The 17,039-nt window shown below is 45.0% G+C and overlaps 1 protein-coding gene across 2 annotated transcripts; it reads left to right on the top strand.

The window, feature by feature from the left end:
• The first annotated feature begins 2,006 nt into the window (after positions 1-2,006).
• LOC108699880 lies at positions 2,007-15,503 on the top strand. 2 transcript variants are annotated; one of them, XM_018232522.2, is made up of 17 exons: positions 2,007-2,416; positions 2,859-3,095; positions 5,316-5,496; positions 7,502-7,733; positions 7,844-7,938; positions 8,512-8,708; positions 8,902-8,980; positions 10,109-10,287; positions 10,373-11,080; positions 11,319-11,465; positions 11,580-11,640; positions 11,750-11,890; positions 12,110-12,321; positions 12,411-12,475; positions 13,212-13,400; positions 13,599-13,701; positions 14,685-15,503. In XM_018232522.2, exons 2-17 carry the CDS (start codon positions 2,878-2,880, stop codon positions 14,794-14,796), a joined length of 2,919 nt encoding a protein of 972 aa, XP_018088011.1. In that variant the 5' UTR covers positions 2,007-2,416; positions 2,859-2,877; the 3' UTR covers positions 14,797-15,503. The 2 variants fall into 2 exon arrangements, with proteins under 2 accessions (XP_018088011.1, XP_018088010.1); XM_018232521.2 differs by having other exon boundaries at positions 2,008-2,416; positions 13,209-13,400.
• Positions 15,504-17,039: the final 1,536 nt, after the last annotated feature.

Here is a 17,039-nt window from a genome sequence, read left to right as displayed (position 1 = left end):
CTGGTGGGCCCTAGGAGGTGCAGTCCAACATCATGCAGCAGATAAGGTATGTGTACTTGGGGCAGTTAAATGAATGGGTTAATCTCTCCACTACACAAACCAATTCAACTTACTTGGAAAGAGGAGCGACTGAGGACTCTGGGACACTTTCACTGGGCTGGTTGATATGGGTGCACTGCCCTCTAATGGTAATAAAGAAAGTTGCATTTCTGTGGCTCTGCAAAGGTATTACACCTACTGTACATATTCACACATTGCCATCAGTCCCTGCTCCAGTGAGTTTACAATCTAAACTCCCTATTACATTTCCATCAGCCCCTGTCCTAGAGAAGGTTACAATCTAAGGGCCCTATCACATTCTCATGTTTTCCTGCCCCAGTGAGCTTACAGTCTAAGGGCCCTATTTCATTCACACACACAATAGGGTCAATTTTATCAGGAACTAATTAACCTGCCTCTATGTATGTATTTGGGGTGTGGGAGGAAACTGGAGTACCGGCACCCCACAGAGACACAGGCAAGACATGCACACACCTTGCAGAGAGTGCCATCGGCTACAATCAAACCTAGAACCCCAGGGTGAAATTCTAACTTATTCACCATACTGCTTTCATAAAACGTATATGGACCATCCCAACCTTTCCAGTTCCCACACACGATCCGTTAAATCGAAGATGAGAGACTGCACGTTCCCCCCTGGACTGACACTGGCAGCTTGGAAAGACAGAGAGACATATTTAGGATTGTCAGAAATGAAATCTAGGGAGCAGGCACTCTAGGCATCCTATACACATTCTATCATGGCTTGGCTTCCAAGTGTATAAGAGGAGGAGCCAAGAAAGGGTGCTGCACATTTTTGGGGAACATTCAGTAATTCACCCTGGAACCCGCTGGCAAATACCACCCCACCCCCACCACATGAGAATTGATTGTGTGCCTGCTGCCATTCCTCTCTCTCTGCAGTGCTAGTAAATAGAATGTTAGCTCCTGTGTTGCATAAGAGGGAGAGGGTCACTGTGTACATGGATAGACAACCATAGCAACAACACAGTTGGAATGCTACACTGTCCTCTGTTCCACTACACACAGTCACCAGAAGCCCAAAGGCAAAAAAACAAAAAAACCTGCAAACCTTTATACAAACACTAATAAAGCCAATTGCATTTATTTTTTGCTCAACGTTACTTGTCCTTTAAAAAGTCCACCATACCTTTCATAACCCTGTGAGTACTGGGCTGGAAGTGCAAAGGGAAGGGGAAGAAAGTTGAGTTAAAGAACTGGGGAATGGGGGAGGGTGTTAACCTTTTTACTGATACAGACAAAACTACAACTTCCATGATCCTTTGAAAGGCAAGAAAACAAATTGAGGTGCCTGCAGACTGCACACTCCTTCTCTGGAAAAGGCAGAGTCCTGATAGGAACCAGTGCAAGGCTGCCTATATTATAAATGCATTATGGGTTGGTAAATGCCATCCTTACTGTACAAACAGGGGGCTGGTACTATCTGGCGAAGGAGGCGATATAGCACTACTAGTGGGCAGGTCTCTAGGGAAGCTCATGTTAAGGTGCTGCAGTCCTTACATTAGAAGAAGCTGTATAGTCACCAGGCTGCCAGAGGGTGGCACTGGGTAACTGTCATTGTTATTGAAAGCAGCATTAGTCTGTCCATTTTTGTACTGCTGCCATAACGTAGCAGAATTCAGTTCTACTTCAAAGCTGATAGTCCACTGGCTTCTGCTGCATTCCTTCAAGTGTCAGAATCAGCAGTGCAGAGAATAGAAACAGCCAGGCACTAGGAATGCTAGTAAAAAGGTACATATTGGGAAGGTGCTTATCATTACAATTTTTGGGTGGAGTCCCTGTTATTAGTGTACATTGTACAAGAGGCAGGTACAGGGCTGGATTTACATAGCGGGCACCCCTAGGCCCACTGACGTTCGTCACCCCCATCCCCTCTCTTTTGTTCACGCAAACTTTCATAATCGGAACTGGAGCAATGGGGATTGGTTAAAAAGCTTTGTTATCTCCTGCACCTCCTCAGTGTTTCTGATCCAATGTGGGTGTGGTTGGGCAGCATGTCGCCCCCTGAAATCCTGCCGCCCTAGGCCCGGGACTTGGTGGCCTTTCCACAAATCGGGGCCTGGGCAGGTAATATAGAGAGGCTGAGATTAGCTGTGTGTTTATATAGGAGGAGAGGAGTCCCTGCAGGAATGCGCAGAACTGTTCTTTTGACTAGGGCATTCCTGAGTGCCATGCAACAGGACTCCGTAGCCAGTCCCTGCCTCTTGCACACAGGACCTGCTGTGATTGGAGGCAGTAAAGAGAAAGGATGTTTATCTTTCTGTGCAGGCAGGAGAGAGAAGGATAACAGAGCCGGACGCTGGCCAGTCCAGAGCTGAAAGCTGCAACCTAACAGGTATGAGCCACAGGAGAAGCTGCTTCTTGGCAGGACAGAATGGGCAAAATGTAAAACAATGTAACAGAAATGTATCAGTCCTGTCAAGCTTCTACCCACTTCTCTACTGGGCATGTCTGTGTTTTCTGTGTTTATATATCCCCTGTCCCATGCCATGCTGCATTCAAGAGACAGGTAATAAGCAACAAACTATGCCTACAATACATAATAAATCAATATCATTTATTGACAAACAAAGAAACCCTTTACCGGTTTACCAGACTTGTTTCACCTGAACATGAAGGATTTGAAGCTAATAGAGAGAATGCTGGGAGCTGTAGTTCTATAACAAACAGAGTGCAGTTCATGAACCAACCACTAGAATCTCAAAAAAACTGAGAGTAGTCAATTTGTTATGAGCAGTTGAGGCGTCTTTAACTGGTGAACTGGGTTTTATCAACAGGTAACCGGCCTCCCTGGGAATGGTGGCAGAAAAGCTGGAGAGTCAAGACACCGGCATGGAGAAGATACTGTCTGCTTTGCTCTCCCCTCAGCCCCATGTGGTTCAGCATGCGGTGGAGCAGATAATGTGTGCAGTGCAGACCAACCGCAAGGAGCTGGCTGACATGCTAATGAAGGGTGAAAGATGTAAGGAATACATGGACACCCTGTGCCGCCTGCTGGACTCTTCTGATATCAGGTGAGGGGTCTGAACTCTCATTGTAGTGTTTTACTACATTTTATGTTTTATTATTGCACAACCAAAATCCAAAAATGTTGCACTCTGGACAGTTGAGCTTTCTAATGATTCATTCATTCTGTCCTTCTGGGGTACCCAGCAAAACATTTTTGGGGTAACAGTCACCCTGCTGTAATCTCAGGGGTACCCAGAGCACACATAAGTGTTCACCTCAAATCTCCCCCTAACTGGCCTTCAGGCTGGGCCCCCTTAGTTCATAGCAAGGTTACAGATATATAGAAACATTGGGGTAACAGTCACCCTGCTATAGTTTCAGGGGTACCCAGGGTACAAATAAGCACTCACCCAAATCTCCCCCTAACTGGCCTTCAGGCTGGGCCCCCTTAGATCATAACAAGGTTACAGATATATAGAAACATTGGGGTAACGTTCACCCTGCTATAGTAGCTTCTAACAAGGTGAAATCCCAAGAGAAGCGGGTGGGGACAAACTGGGATGAACTGGAGTGCCGGGTGAGTAACAATTCTCATACAATTAGTTGCTGCTGGTGGTGCAAATAAGACATATAAATAGATATAAGAGGTGACAGTTAGCAGGAGAGCACATGGCGTGAGTGAGTGCAGAGTGGTCATGCTGTTGACAGGTACAATTATAGCGATAATATTAAGGCAAAAACTCCACAAACACATATAAAGAATTGAGTTGACACAAGGGTGGGGGGCATGGAGTAGCCAAGAGGGAGAGCTGCACAGAGTAAACACATCCCGCTATCGCATGACTGATACTCAGCAACCAAGGCGAGACTAATCCGAGCAAACATCGGACTGACCCAGTATTTCCTGAACCTGAGTGCATTGGGTTATGGGGATAGAGAGAACACCAAGGAACCAGTTTATAAACAAGAGGAGGCCATGTGAGGCATGTTTGTAACAAGATGCAATTCGCTTCCCCTTCTGAACCTAACACTTTCTTGCCCTGCATCTCCGACTTAATGGGGGGTCTTCTAGGGCAGATTTTCCATGAAACACTAGGAAACATGGGTAAATCTAATATAGGGGCCAATCAGGTAGCAGCTAAAGTTAAAAAGACAGGAGGCCTTTTCTGATCAGCTATTGGCTGCCAATGCTAAGCAACACAGATGATGTGCCCATATGAGTTTGAATAGGGTAATAAGTAAAGTTTTCAAAAAGCAATTCTTGTATTTATCAGCCTTGCACAGGCCGGCGCTGCCATGGGGATTGTACATAGAGAGAAGGTCATTAGTGGCCAAACCCGGCGCATTTACAGAAGGGGCTGGATTTTATTTTCCTTTCTCTGCTTATCTCTGCTTGCCCAGAATAGCAAGTAACAGGGGTGCGGTTCTTGTATAACCCCATTGCTAAATATATCCACTATTCATTCACTTATACACTTATCTATTTCAGTTGCCTTGCTAACCTGTTTTATATTCATCATTCAATCATCAATTCATGCTTTGCTGTAAACAACTAGCTCCAGGCAGGATCTGTGCAGTCACTGGGTCAGAATGCTCTGTTATACAGATAGCTAGAATATCAGCTGCCATAAAGCAGGACAGGACTGCTGCTTCCAATGGGGATCAGATATGATCTGTACAGCCACTGGGACAGAATGCTCTGTTATACAGATCGCTAGAATCTCAGCTGCCATAGTAGTAGTAGTATTTAACCCCAAAACACCTTCACTGTAAGTATTGTGTCCCTTTAAATGTCACACTCCATAGAAGCCGCTGGCAGATTTCAACCCCACGTTGTGGATAAATGTGTTTTCTTACAAGTGGTTCCCCAGCAACTGATTAGCCAAGCTGGACTGCTCTGTTTACAATCAAGGCTCTGCCGCAGTGTGTGCCAAGTTTAGGGGCACAATAGGAGGTGAGCGCAGCTGAAGTGCAGTAGAGATGGATCTTAATTACAGTTTGGGACAAATGCTTTGAATAACTGTGTCCCTACATGTATTTCAGATACATAGTAAATTTCTTAAAAATGTGGGATACTTACCCTTTAAAAAGGGCCCTATGAATTCTCATTACATTGTACCTACAAAGTTCAGTCTGCAGGCTTGCAGTCCCAATGAATATGTCCTACAGCCCCATACACAGATAGAGCAGCCACATGGGGATTACCTGAAGCAGTACGGCAGCTCCTGCGCATATATCCCAAGGTTCTGTTTTTCAGTTGCTCACTGTAACATTGCCCCCTGTAGGCTGTGCAGTAATGTATCATACATCCTGGGCACTGTCGCTGAAGACCAAGCCATTGCTGTAACCTTGGTGGAACTGGCAGAAGCCTCACAGAACTGGGATTTGTTGGCAAGACTTGGAGCCATGCTGCTGTGGGACGATACAGAAGCCGTAATGAATTCTGCCGGAGCCCTGGGAACTCTAGTAAGTCCTTTACTGAGCTCATATCTATTTAAGCCATGGAGCTGCCATATTGGTTCCCTTGGACCAGTGATCCCCAACTTGTGGCTCATGAGTAACATGTTGCTCTTCAACCCCTTGGGTGTTGCTCCCAGTGGCCTCAAAGCAGGTGTTTATTTTTAAATTCCAGGCTTGGAGCCAAACTTTTGTTGTATAAAAACCAGGTGCACTGCCAAACAGAGCCTTAATGTAGGTTGACAATCCACATAGGGGCTACCAAATGGCCAATCACAGCACTTATTTGGCAAGAACATTTTTCATGCTAGTGTTGCTCCCCAACTCCTTTTACTTCTGAATGTTGCTCACGGGTCCAAAAGGTTGGGGATCCCAGCCTTAGACAGTATAGTATCAGGGTATACAGAACATTTTCTTTCTATATACAGGTATGTACCCTTCATACAGAATGTTTGGGACCTGGGGCTTTCTGGATAACTGATCTTTCTCTAATTTGGACCTTCATATCATAAAATCCTAGACAATGCTATAAACCTTGAATAAACTCAATAGGCTGGTTGAAGGATCCATTCTATCTTAGTTGGGATCAAGTACAAGCCACTGTTTTATTATTACACAGAAAATGTAAATCATTTTTAAAAATCTGGATTATTTGCATAAAATGGAGTCTATGGGAGACAGCCTTTCTGTAATTTAGAGCTTTCTGGATAACGGGTTTGTGAATAACGGATCCCATACCTCTATATATACATATTGTTTCACTAGCATTGTGACTATACATTAGATAAAGCTTGCCTGGACAGCATGAGTGCACTACTGGCAGGAGCATAATATTTTATACAAGGAAGCAGAACGTGACTGGTTTGTGGGGTTACGGCAAACACTCTACAGGGGAAACTGTAACCAATGAAAGAGGCTGAATTGTTTTTGTTTTTTTGGCAGGAGAGAATAGTTACTGTTTGTATTTAATCCATATATAATTGATTGTCTAATAAACCAACACATATTGCTACCGAAACATTGTGTCTCCTGGGATTGTTCTACTTTATAATGTTTAAATACACACAACTGAGCAAACAAGTGATGATCAGTACATTTCCCTAAGTTCCTTTTATCCCTGTTTTGTGTAATGTGCCCCCTACTGGAAATGATAAGGGTATTAGAAGTCACTGAGGGGTGAAGTTGCCTCACGAGGAAACTTCGGGCGACTTCGAAAAACGAAGCGCTCCGATTGCCATCTCGTCTGCGATTTTCATTCTAGCCGGGGGGAAGGCAGTTCGGGGAGATTAATCGCTCCAAAGGAGAGGAGATTTGTCGATGGGCGACTCATCTCCCCGAATCTGACCTTGTGTCTCTGACTTAAAGGCACAAGCCTGCAGGCTGAGTTATGTATTATAAGGGATAATGTACCCCCTACTGTAAATGATAAGGATATTAGAAGTCACTGAGGGGTTCTTCTGTGACCATATAAAGGCATAAGGCTGCAGATTGAGTTATATAGGGAACTCTGAGTTTCACTTATGTATTATAAGGGATAATGTACCCCCCTACTGTAAATTATAAGGATATTAAAAGTCACAAAGGGGTTCTGTGACCATATAAAGGCACAAGGCTGCAGGCTGAGTTATACAGGGAACTCTGAGTATCACTCATGTATTATAAAGGATGATGTACACCCTACTGTAAATTATAAGGATATTAAAAGTCACTGAGGGGTTCTGTGACCATATAAAGGCACAAGGCTGCAGGCTAAATTATACAGGGAACTTTTAGTATCACTCATGTATTATAAGGGATAATGTACCCCCTACTGTAAATGATAAGGATATTAGTGTCCGTAAAATTATGTGTTGGGTGATTCTGATCGCCCGGGAGAATTTGGTGAACTTAAATTCCCTCATGTTCGGCAACAACTTGAGGGTTCCAATTCCAGAGCAACAAGGTAACAATGGTGGGTGGGTCCCCATCTAACAGGTCTCATGTGTGATTGGTCAATTTGCTCTGTGCCCACTAGGCAGAGACAAGCAATGGGCGCCGCTGGCTCCTCTGCTCCTCCAAGTCAGATTTTATCATTGAGAATATTACAGCCCTGCTGAGCTCTCCCAATGACTGGACAGCAAGTAACTGTGCCCTGGTGCTGGCCCGGATCTCCATGAGTCAGGAGGGCTGCTCCCGGCTCCTCGGTCACCCCCAATCAGACAGTATCCTGCAGAGGCTGATATCATCCCTGCGTGCAGATGAGGCAGGTAAGTGCAAGGGAATCTTCATATAGTCACCTTTAAATTAACCTACAATAAGATGCAATAAAATAAGTCCCTGGACCAACAGGTTTTACTATTCTTCCCCCCCCCCCCAGGATGTGGCCTGAATGCAGCATTTGCCCTGGGGCGCCTCTGTGATACAGACGTGGGGAGGATGAGGGTGCTGAGTCTGCCAGAGGCCAATGCGATGGTGAGAAACACATAAGGACCTTAAAATGGGATTTAATTGTATTAACCCCCTGCTGCCAGGCATTATATTTACGGCAGAGAGCTGCTATTTCGGGAGATTAGTCTCCCAGCGACAAATCGCTTCTTCTTCAGGTGACTAATCTCCTCGATCTGCCTTCCCGCCAGCTAGAATGAAAATCACCGGTGAGATGGCACTCAGAATGCTTTGTTTTTCGAAGTTGCCTCACTAGGAAACTTCAGCGACACGAGTGCCATCCTGCCGGCGATTTAGATTCTAGCAGTTGGGAAGGTTTTTCAGGTAAATTAGTCGCCGGAAGAAGTGATTTGTCGCTGGGCGACAAATCTCCCTAAATAGCAGCGTGTGTCTCTGCCCTTAAGCATTATGCTTCTATGGATCACTAAATCGAGTAGTCACCCACGTTTAGAGAATCAGAGTTCTATACCTGGGTAACCATTGGGCAGAGACTGGATTCATTATCCAGGGTGAGGGTTTATTGTTTGATCATGGAAAAGAGAGCAGCCCATTTACTTTGCAATCTGAGCTGACATAGCCACATTTTTACACCCACTCCAGGTGGCTGCCCTGGGGGAAATGATGTCGGCAGAGGATGAAGGGGGCAGCAGCAATGCCTGCTTTGCACTGACTTGCCTCGCCACTGACAAAGTTGGGCACCAGTACATTCTACTAAACCGAAACTTCTCCCAGATTCTCGACACGCTGTGCCGCCTGCTGCAGTCAGAAGAGCAGGAATCCTGCTGGTTTGCAGCTATGTATGTACTTAGGCTTGTGCCCCTAATCCTACCCACCGGGGATTTGCACATGCTCAATGACAAACACTGCTTTTCACAGTAATTACATATAATCTTTTCTGCTTGAGCTGTATTGGGAAGGTGAAGTAGTGGGTTTTCATGGGGATGGGGTTCCTGGTGAGAGCACAACAGAAACTTTCCTTCTTCCTTGCAGGACACTGAAGGTTTTATCCAGCCGGCCAAAGGGGGTTATTAGACTGCGCCAGCATCAGCTATTGGAAGCAGTGCTGAAGGTATTCTGATACCAAGTAATCCGGAACAGAACACTGAAACAATGTAGCAAACAAAACTTTAATGTTTGCAATTCCCTGTATATTCTACGACTCTCCCCAGTGTTACATTGTATCAATAGCAATAACATAAAACAATGATTCCTTCATAGCGTTGCTTTAGTTACCCCTTCAGTTCAGGCCTTGCAATGCCCCCTACACTGCCCCGGGTATCAATTCAGCAATATGGGAATGAAAAGAAACTGGGCCAAAGGCTACAAGTCACATAAACATTTCGCTAAACATTTCTATGAGTGCAGATTAATTATGCCTCTCCATGGGATTGTCATTATCTCTGAGCTCCGGGTCCCTATTCTCCACCAAAGAATTCCTCGTAAATGTTTTACTAGGGGGCTGAGGGGGCAGATTCTGGGAATGCTGGCTGGGACACCGCTGTGATTAATGGTGTCCATGTCACCACAGAGACTGTCACTATGGATACTCAGTGAGTCGTGAGAGATTTGGGATATATCTAGCAGATACAAGGCAAATAAATGTGTTCTTACTGCACACACACAACATTCGTCTAATAATTTCCCAATATTACCAGGTGCATTAATCTAATCAGTCCCCACCACTACCATGTGCATTCATCTAATCAGTCCCCAACATTACTAGAAACATTCATCTAATCAGTCCCTTCCACTACCAGGTGCATTCATCCAATTAGTCCCCAACATTACTAGAACATTCATCTAATCAGTCTTCAATATTACCAGGAGCACCCATCTAATCACTCCCCAACATTACCAGATGCACCCACCTAATTAGCACCCAACATTACCAGGAGCATAAATCTAATCAGTCCCCAACATTACCAGGAGCACCCATCTAAAAAGTCCCTAAACTTACCTGGCACATTCATCTAATTAGCCCCCAACATTACCAGGGGCATCCATCTAATTAGTCCCCAACATTACCAGAAGCACCCATCTAATTAGTCCCTAACTTTACCAGGTGTATTCATCTAATTCATACCTACCATTACCAGTAGCAATATAACACATTCTCAATAGTTTGCATAAAATGTTCAAGAATATTCAGAATATCAATAATAATAATAATAATTATAGCCCATTGCTGCCTTCCCAGAAAGTAGTCTGCTCCCATGACACGGGGAAGGAAGTGCTGGAAGAGGCAGAGCAGACGTTAAAGAATCTTCAGTGTCTCCCCCAACCTGCTGCCCCCCAAGCGAAGCTCCTAGACTCAGGATCGGTGTGGGTCAGCTGGGAGGGTCATAAGGCAGAAAGCAGCTTTCCAGTTACATACAGGTGAGTACACAAAGCACCAACACATTGTTGTGTCATTGATTGATTTTTAAGTTTGTTGGTTTCTCCATTCTCTTATATCTTGCAGACTGTACGATGGAGAAAGGCTTCTATACTGTGGCCCAGCCTGCTCCTTTCAAGCCCCTCAGGGCAAACCTGGCCAAGAGTATCACCTGGTGGTTGTCATGGAGACTGAAGTGGACCAGAGCCAAGACAGTCCTGTTACTGTATTGTTGATGGAAGACCCGCTACCCAGCAGCCCACAAGACTTCAAAGTTATTGGCCGAACAGCCACACAAATAAAGCTATGCTGGTCCCCTCCAGTAGACTGTGGTGCCACCATAAAATACTACATAGTGTATCGGGAGGATGTGGTGATTGAGACAACCTCTGAGCTAAGCTGCATAGCAGGAGGCCTGTCCCCGAGCACCAAGTACAAATTCAGTGTAAGTGCTTGCACATCAACAGGCCATAGCCAAAAGGTATGTTTGGTTGTGAAAACAATGGACAATGGAGACCATGCTCCATGCAAACTCAATCTGTGTGTCATTGGCCGAAGTGAGATTTTCATCACTTGGGATGGTCCCAAAGTTCCTCTTGGTAGGTTCTTCAACTATGAACTGTGTTTGAATGGGAAACCGGTTTACTTGGGCACAGAGCGCTCTTATACTGCCCGTCGCCTGGTTCCCAACATGGAGTACACCTGCACTGTCTGCGCCATCACCAGCGAAGGACGATATGAGAGCCGTCCGGTCACTAAGCGCACTGCCAAAGATGAATACATCAGACTTTGCAGGTACATGAATCTGAGACAATTATTTGCACCTAAGGGGTATTTTTTTTTGGCTGTGACTGTCTCCTTTTGCAGATACTTTAGAAATACATATATGCATGGCAACATGACTTACCCTTTATCTGATTTACGATGCTGCTGGTTGGAGATGTCTAGGACTGCTTTAGCTACAGAAGAGGGACAAATAATCTAGTTTGATGAATACAGCAAAATGGGTGTAATAATGGTATCCCTTCTCCAGGGGCCACACTACAAATGGAACCAATCATGTCAGTATCCATTCGGCAGCAAGTGACTGCCTAACCAAGGCTTGGCCTATAAAAACACAGCTTGGGAGCCGGCAAACCAGCAGAACTAAAGACAAGAAGGTCAACGCTTCAAAATCCAGGTACAAACAAAAGTTCTGTCACATTCTGCCATATAGCCACTCTGCCACCTGTGCCAATGTGCATTTGTGGGTCCTAAACCACCTGTCACCATTGGTGTTCATTTTCCAATCTAGAAGAGACTCCATCCTCTCATGGACTACAGAATCCAGCGATGGTGCAGAAAGTTCAACCAAGGTGAGTCACTACATAGAGGTGAGAAACCAAGGGGTGGGCAGCTGTTAAAGATTCACAAAGAAACATCTTGAAGGCTGCACCAACCCACTTTGATATTCTCATTGTTTAGCCCGATGCTCATGATGATGCCATCAGTCCGCAGCCAGGGAAAAAGATCCAACAGAACAAGTTTGGCCCTGAGAGATCTGCATCAAGTCAAGGCAAAAGAGCCCAAGTATATGCCAAGGGGAATGTTCGGTGCTCCATTAAGGTAATGCTTTGGGGTACATTGCTATAATACAGTTAAACAGGCCGCATCCTGCCACTTTGGCCACTAGAGAGCATTGTTTTAGTGAAACTGTATGAGGTACAACAGTATGGCAACCTCTATTCCAAAAAGCAATCATTTTCAGACATTGGCCACTTTAGACTAAATAACCTATGGCAATTAAGGCAGCCACACCCTTTCTTACTTCCATTTTCTGTGTAGCTGGCCAAACAGAGCCTGGCAAAAGGATCCGATACGGCAGTAGCTTCCTCAGTTTCGTCAGACAATAGAAAGCTGCAGAGTGAAATGGGTTTGCGTCCCGTACCTGTAGCTTCGCTTTGCAGCCTGACGCCAGAGTCACTCCTGCTGCAGCGAGCCAAGACGGATATTGATCTCACGTGGCATCCACTGACAAATGCTCAAGATAAGGGAATGTAGGTACAACGTGTCTTGCCTGCTCAACACTCACCGCAGTGCCTTTAATAACCTATAGATAAAAGCCCCATTCTGTTCTCTGTGGCAGGCGAGAGGATCTGGGAGAAGTGAATAAGGATATGAGCCAGAGGAAGACATTACAGGCCATAAGAGGTAAGGCACAGCTGGTTCAGAAAGTCACAATTGATGACAAGAAGGGAAATGGAAAGACTATTATTAAGACCAATCACAAAGCTGCTTGGATTGGATATAAAGTTTATTTATATGTTTTTGGAAATCATAGTACAAAATAAATTATTATGTTACCAATGCCTTAAGGTGACCATACATGATAAGATCTGCTCGCTTGGTGAGGTCGCCAAATGAGCAGATCTTTACTTTATCGGATTAATCTAAATGTTCAGCCCTATGGCCAAACGATCCGATTATCCGAAGGAAATGGGCACCAATGTATCGTAGGACCACATCCAATGCAGTCCTCGGTAGAGGGAAAAATTAAACCTGCTTGATCAATATCAGCCCAATTTTTAGCCATATATCCATCGGGGAGACCCGTCGGACGCCCCCACACATGGGCAGATAAGCTGCCGAATCAGTCTAAAGGACTGATATTGGCAGATTTAATCTCCCCGTGTATGGCCACCTTTAGCCAATCAGAGCATTAAAACACCCCCAGGGCTTGACCAACCTCTAGCCAATCAGAGCATTAGATAACCCCCAAGGTTTGACCAACCTCTTGCCAATCAGAGAATTAGAATACAGGACTAGTTACAGGGTGAACGCAACTAATGTACCATGCCTAATGACAATCCCTTTACAAAACATGGCATTAATAAGTCCTTAAAACCATTGCATTGAGCTTAACAGATACATATTGTGACCTTAGCAGATCCGCTGCTCAGATTTAGGAACAGAAACCAGGCACATAATTCTTGGGAAAGTACTGGATCTCTGAAGGCTGGAGAAGGAACGCTGCACAGATCTGGTGCTCCCACTACCAACACAGAAGAAAAGAGTCGCCAGAAGCTGGAGGCTAAAAGCCCGATGAGTAAAGATGTACTCGTTGCACAGTTGGATGGTGAGTATCTCGTAGTTAGATGGATGTGCCAAAGTGCTGTATATCGTTACATTTTTTACACGAGCCCTCTGAGTGTTTCCCATTGTGATGTCAACTGTTATTTTAAATACTGTTCAGGTTTTCGGTGTAAAACTGTAATATGTTATAAATATATATGCACAGATAAAATATAAGTCATTGAGATTATCTGCTTTACAGGGTTACTGAACAGCAGTCATCCCGCCTTCTCTCGGCTCTCTCAGGAACCTGATCAGCAGCAAAACTTGGGGAGAAAACCAGTGAAGTCAGTCAAAGGCTACAGGTAACTCTCACATGTTACACCCTCATTTTGTACTGTCTAAGGCAGCTCCTACCCATTAGTATAAATACAATTATACAGAGAAGGAATTTTCTGGGCACACAATAAGCTACTGTATGTCCTCATACTGTACTGTCTAAGACTCTTAGACAGTACAGTATGAGGACATACAGTAGCTTATTGTGTGCCCAGAAAATTCCTTCTCTGTATATTTGTATTTATACATATGGGAGGAGGTGCCATATTGATTCCCTCTTAGACTGTACAGTTTGAGGGTATAGCTTATTGTGTGCCCAGAACATTCCTACTCTGTATATTTGTATTTATACATATGGGAGGAGGGATGTGTCATATTGATTCTCTTAGACTCTAAGAGAATCAATATGACACATCCCTCCTCCCATATGTATAAATACAAATATACAGAGAAGGAATGTTCTGGGAACGCAATAAGCTATAGCCTCATACTGTACTGTCTAAGGGAATCAATATGGCACCTCCTCCCATATGTATAAATACAAATATACAGAGAAGGAATGATCTGGGCACACAATAAGCTATACCCTCATACTGTACTGTCTAAGGGGGTGGTCCCCAACCAGTGGCTCGCAAGCTACTTGCTCCTCACCAACCCCTTGGATGTTGCTCCCAGTGGCCTCAAAGCAGGTGCTTGTTTTTGAATAGGCTTGCCACAAAATGACTACCAAATAGCCAATCACAGCCCTTATTTGGTATCCCCAGGGACTCTTTTCATGCTTGTGTTGCTCCCAAACTCGGGTTTACATTTGCATGTGGCTCATGGGTAAAAAAGGTTGGGGACCCCTGGTCTAAGGGAATCAATATGGCTCCTCCCATATGTATAAATACAAATATACAGAGAAGGAATGTTCTGATGAAAACTGATGGGAAATCTTCCACTTAACGAAAGTGTGCTGAAATCTAGCTTTTGTGCCCTTTAATAACTCTGGGTTCTCTTCTGATTTCAGGATACGAGGGTGCCTCCCAGAAAATATTCAGAAGGGCACTTTGGCTTTAGTAGGATATGCAGGTACTGGCGTCCCCCGTCCCCTGGCCCAGCACAATCAGCTTATCCAGTAGAAAGCCAGTCCAAATTGTGGGCCTAATGTCAAAGGTGGATGGAGATACACTAAAATATGCAACTCAGCAAGAACATATCTGATGAAATTGGGACCCACCTAATGGATAATATGAGAAGAAAGTGGGACCCATAAACCACCTATGGACAATAAAATAGGAAAGTGGGGTCCATCTCCACACAAGCAGTACCAAGATCGGCCCAGAGAGAACCCTGAGCGTCATTACTTAGAGTTACTGTAACTGGAAACTCACACAATACCTGTAATTTATGAGCAATATCAAATGAACAGACCAACAGCTAGAAGAAGTGTCCTTATTATTAGCCAAACAATACAGCGTTGCACCCACAGGGTGTCATATGTTGGAGAAATAAAGGCCAAATTAGGTGGAAACATTGCTCGACACTCGTACATATCATTATAGCAACAAAGCCAGTTGGCTACGGCGAGCTGGGAGTTGCGCCATTGGATGTGTGACTGTTATTTTTCTCAGTTGTATATAAGGAGTTCCCAACCTCAGTGACCTTTCTGCGCGATTTGGACAAAGGGTTGGAGCCACAAAGGGTTGTGCTGGGTGTAAATACACAATGTGCCTACTCATTAGAAGCTTCATTACAGTTCATTGCGCAAATCAGGGCTGATCCTATCAAATGTGGGGCCCAATTGGGACCATGTTGGCGGGGCCCCTAAACAAAGTATTTAGGAAAATAAGGGCATACAGGCACAAAATAGATAGGAAAGGGGCAGACAAGGTAAGAGAGTGAGAGGGATGAAATAGGGGCACATAATAGGGGCACACAGGGTAAGTGAGAGAGGGAGGAAATAGGAGAGTGGACTGGGCCAATTAGTTTGGGGCAGGCTGGGCCGATTCAGCTTGGGAGCAGGCTTGGTTGGATTGGGGGCAGGCAGAGCCTATCAAGGTTGGAGGAAAGCTGGGCTTATGAGAGTTGGGGGCAGGCTAGACCTACAGTATGGAGTTGGGGGATAGTCTGGCTTATCAGAGTTGGGGGTGGGCTGGACCTATGGATTTGGGGATGGGCTGAACCCTCAAAGTTGGGGGCAAGCCAGGCAGCATCATGTGCTGAGGGAAATATTATCTGTGCTGCACTGTGGTGCGGGCCCCCAGAGGTGCGGGGCCCTATTGGGCCGAATTGGTCCAATAGGCCTAAGGCCGGCCCTGGCGCAAATGGCAGATGCACTTTGCTTGATACAACTGTTCTATTAAAGGAATAAAATGTATTTTTCTTTTAACTTGTACCTGAATATAATGTGTGCTATAGTTACAAAATAACCCCTTTTCTTTGCTTTCATGTGGGGAGTCTATTGCCCAGCGTGCTTGTCACCGTCTATTGATTTTGCCTACAAAAAGAATTGATCCTTCTAAGCAACTTTACATTACACATTTGTTACATATTTCGACTGATTTTATTGTTATGTGGAAACACGCTTGCTGTTGAAAGCAGTATCTGTCTGGCTGTTCATGCACTGCAGGCTCTGGCTCCTAAAACAGTGTAGCCAATAGCCAGCTGATTAACACACACATAGAGGAGAATGTAATTCTGCTGCACTTTTGTAAAAGCCAAGGACTGACAGACAGGGCTGGGCCAAGGTAGTTTGGCACCCTCGGCAAGGGCTTCAATCAGCGCCCCCGCCCCCGTTATGTATGACCATTTCCCACCTAATCAAGTTTTTTTAATAAAGAAAGCTTACAACACATTAATGATTCAAACTGTACCTGTGCCAGCCAGCAGCACCCAAAATATTGCCCCTAATCTGTACCTGTTTCAGCCTGCAGCCAAAATATTGCCCCCAATCTATACCTGTGTCAGCAGCCCCCAAAATATTGCCCCAAATCTTTGCCTGTGCCAGCCAGCCAAAATATTGCCCCCAAATCTGTACCTGTTGTTCCAGCAATATTGCCTCCCAAATCTGTACCCGTTGTGAAGCTGTATTGCCCCCAAATCTGTGTTTTGCCAGCCATATTGCCCACCAAATCTGTACCTGTTGTGCCACCATATTGCCCCCCAAATCTGTCCCTGTTGTGCCAGCCATATTGCCCCACAAATCTGTACCTGTTGTGCCAGCCGTATTGCCCCCCAAATCTGTACCTGTTGTGCCAGCCGTATTGCCCCAAATCTGTACCTGTTGTGCCAGCATATTGCCCCCCCAAATCTGTACCCATTGTGCAGCTGTATTGCCCCCAAGTCTGTGTTGTGCCACCATATTGCCCCCCAAATCTGTACC

The sequence above is a fragment of the Xenopus laevis genome, chromosome 8S (genome assembly GCF_017654675.1).
Source record: "Xenopus laevis strain J_2021 chromosome 8S, Xenopus_laevis_v10.1, whole genome shotgun sequence".
Classification (NCBI taxonomy): Eukaryota; Metazoa; Chordata; class Amphibia; order Anura; family Pipidae; genus Xenopus; species Xenopus laevis.
Note: the sequence above shows the minus strand (reverse complement) of the source record. Positions and strands in the feature narration are given on the sequence as shown.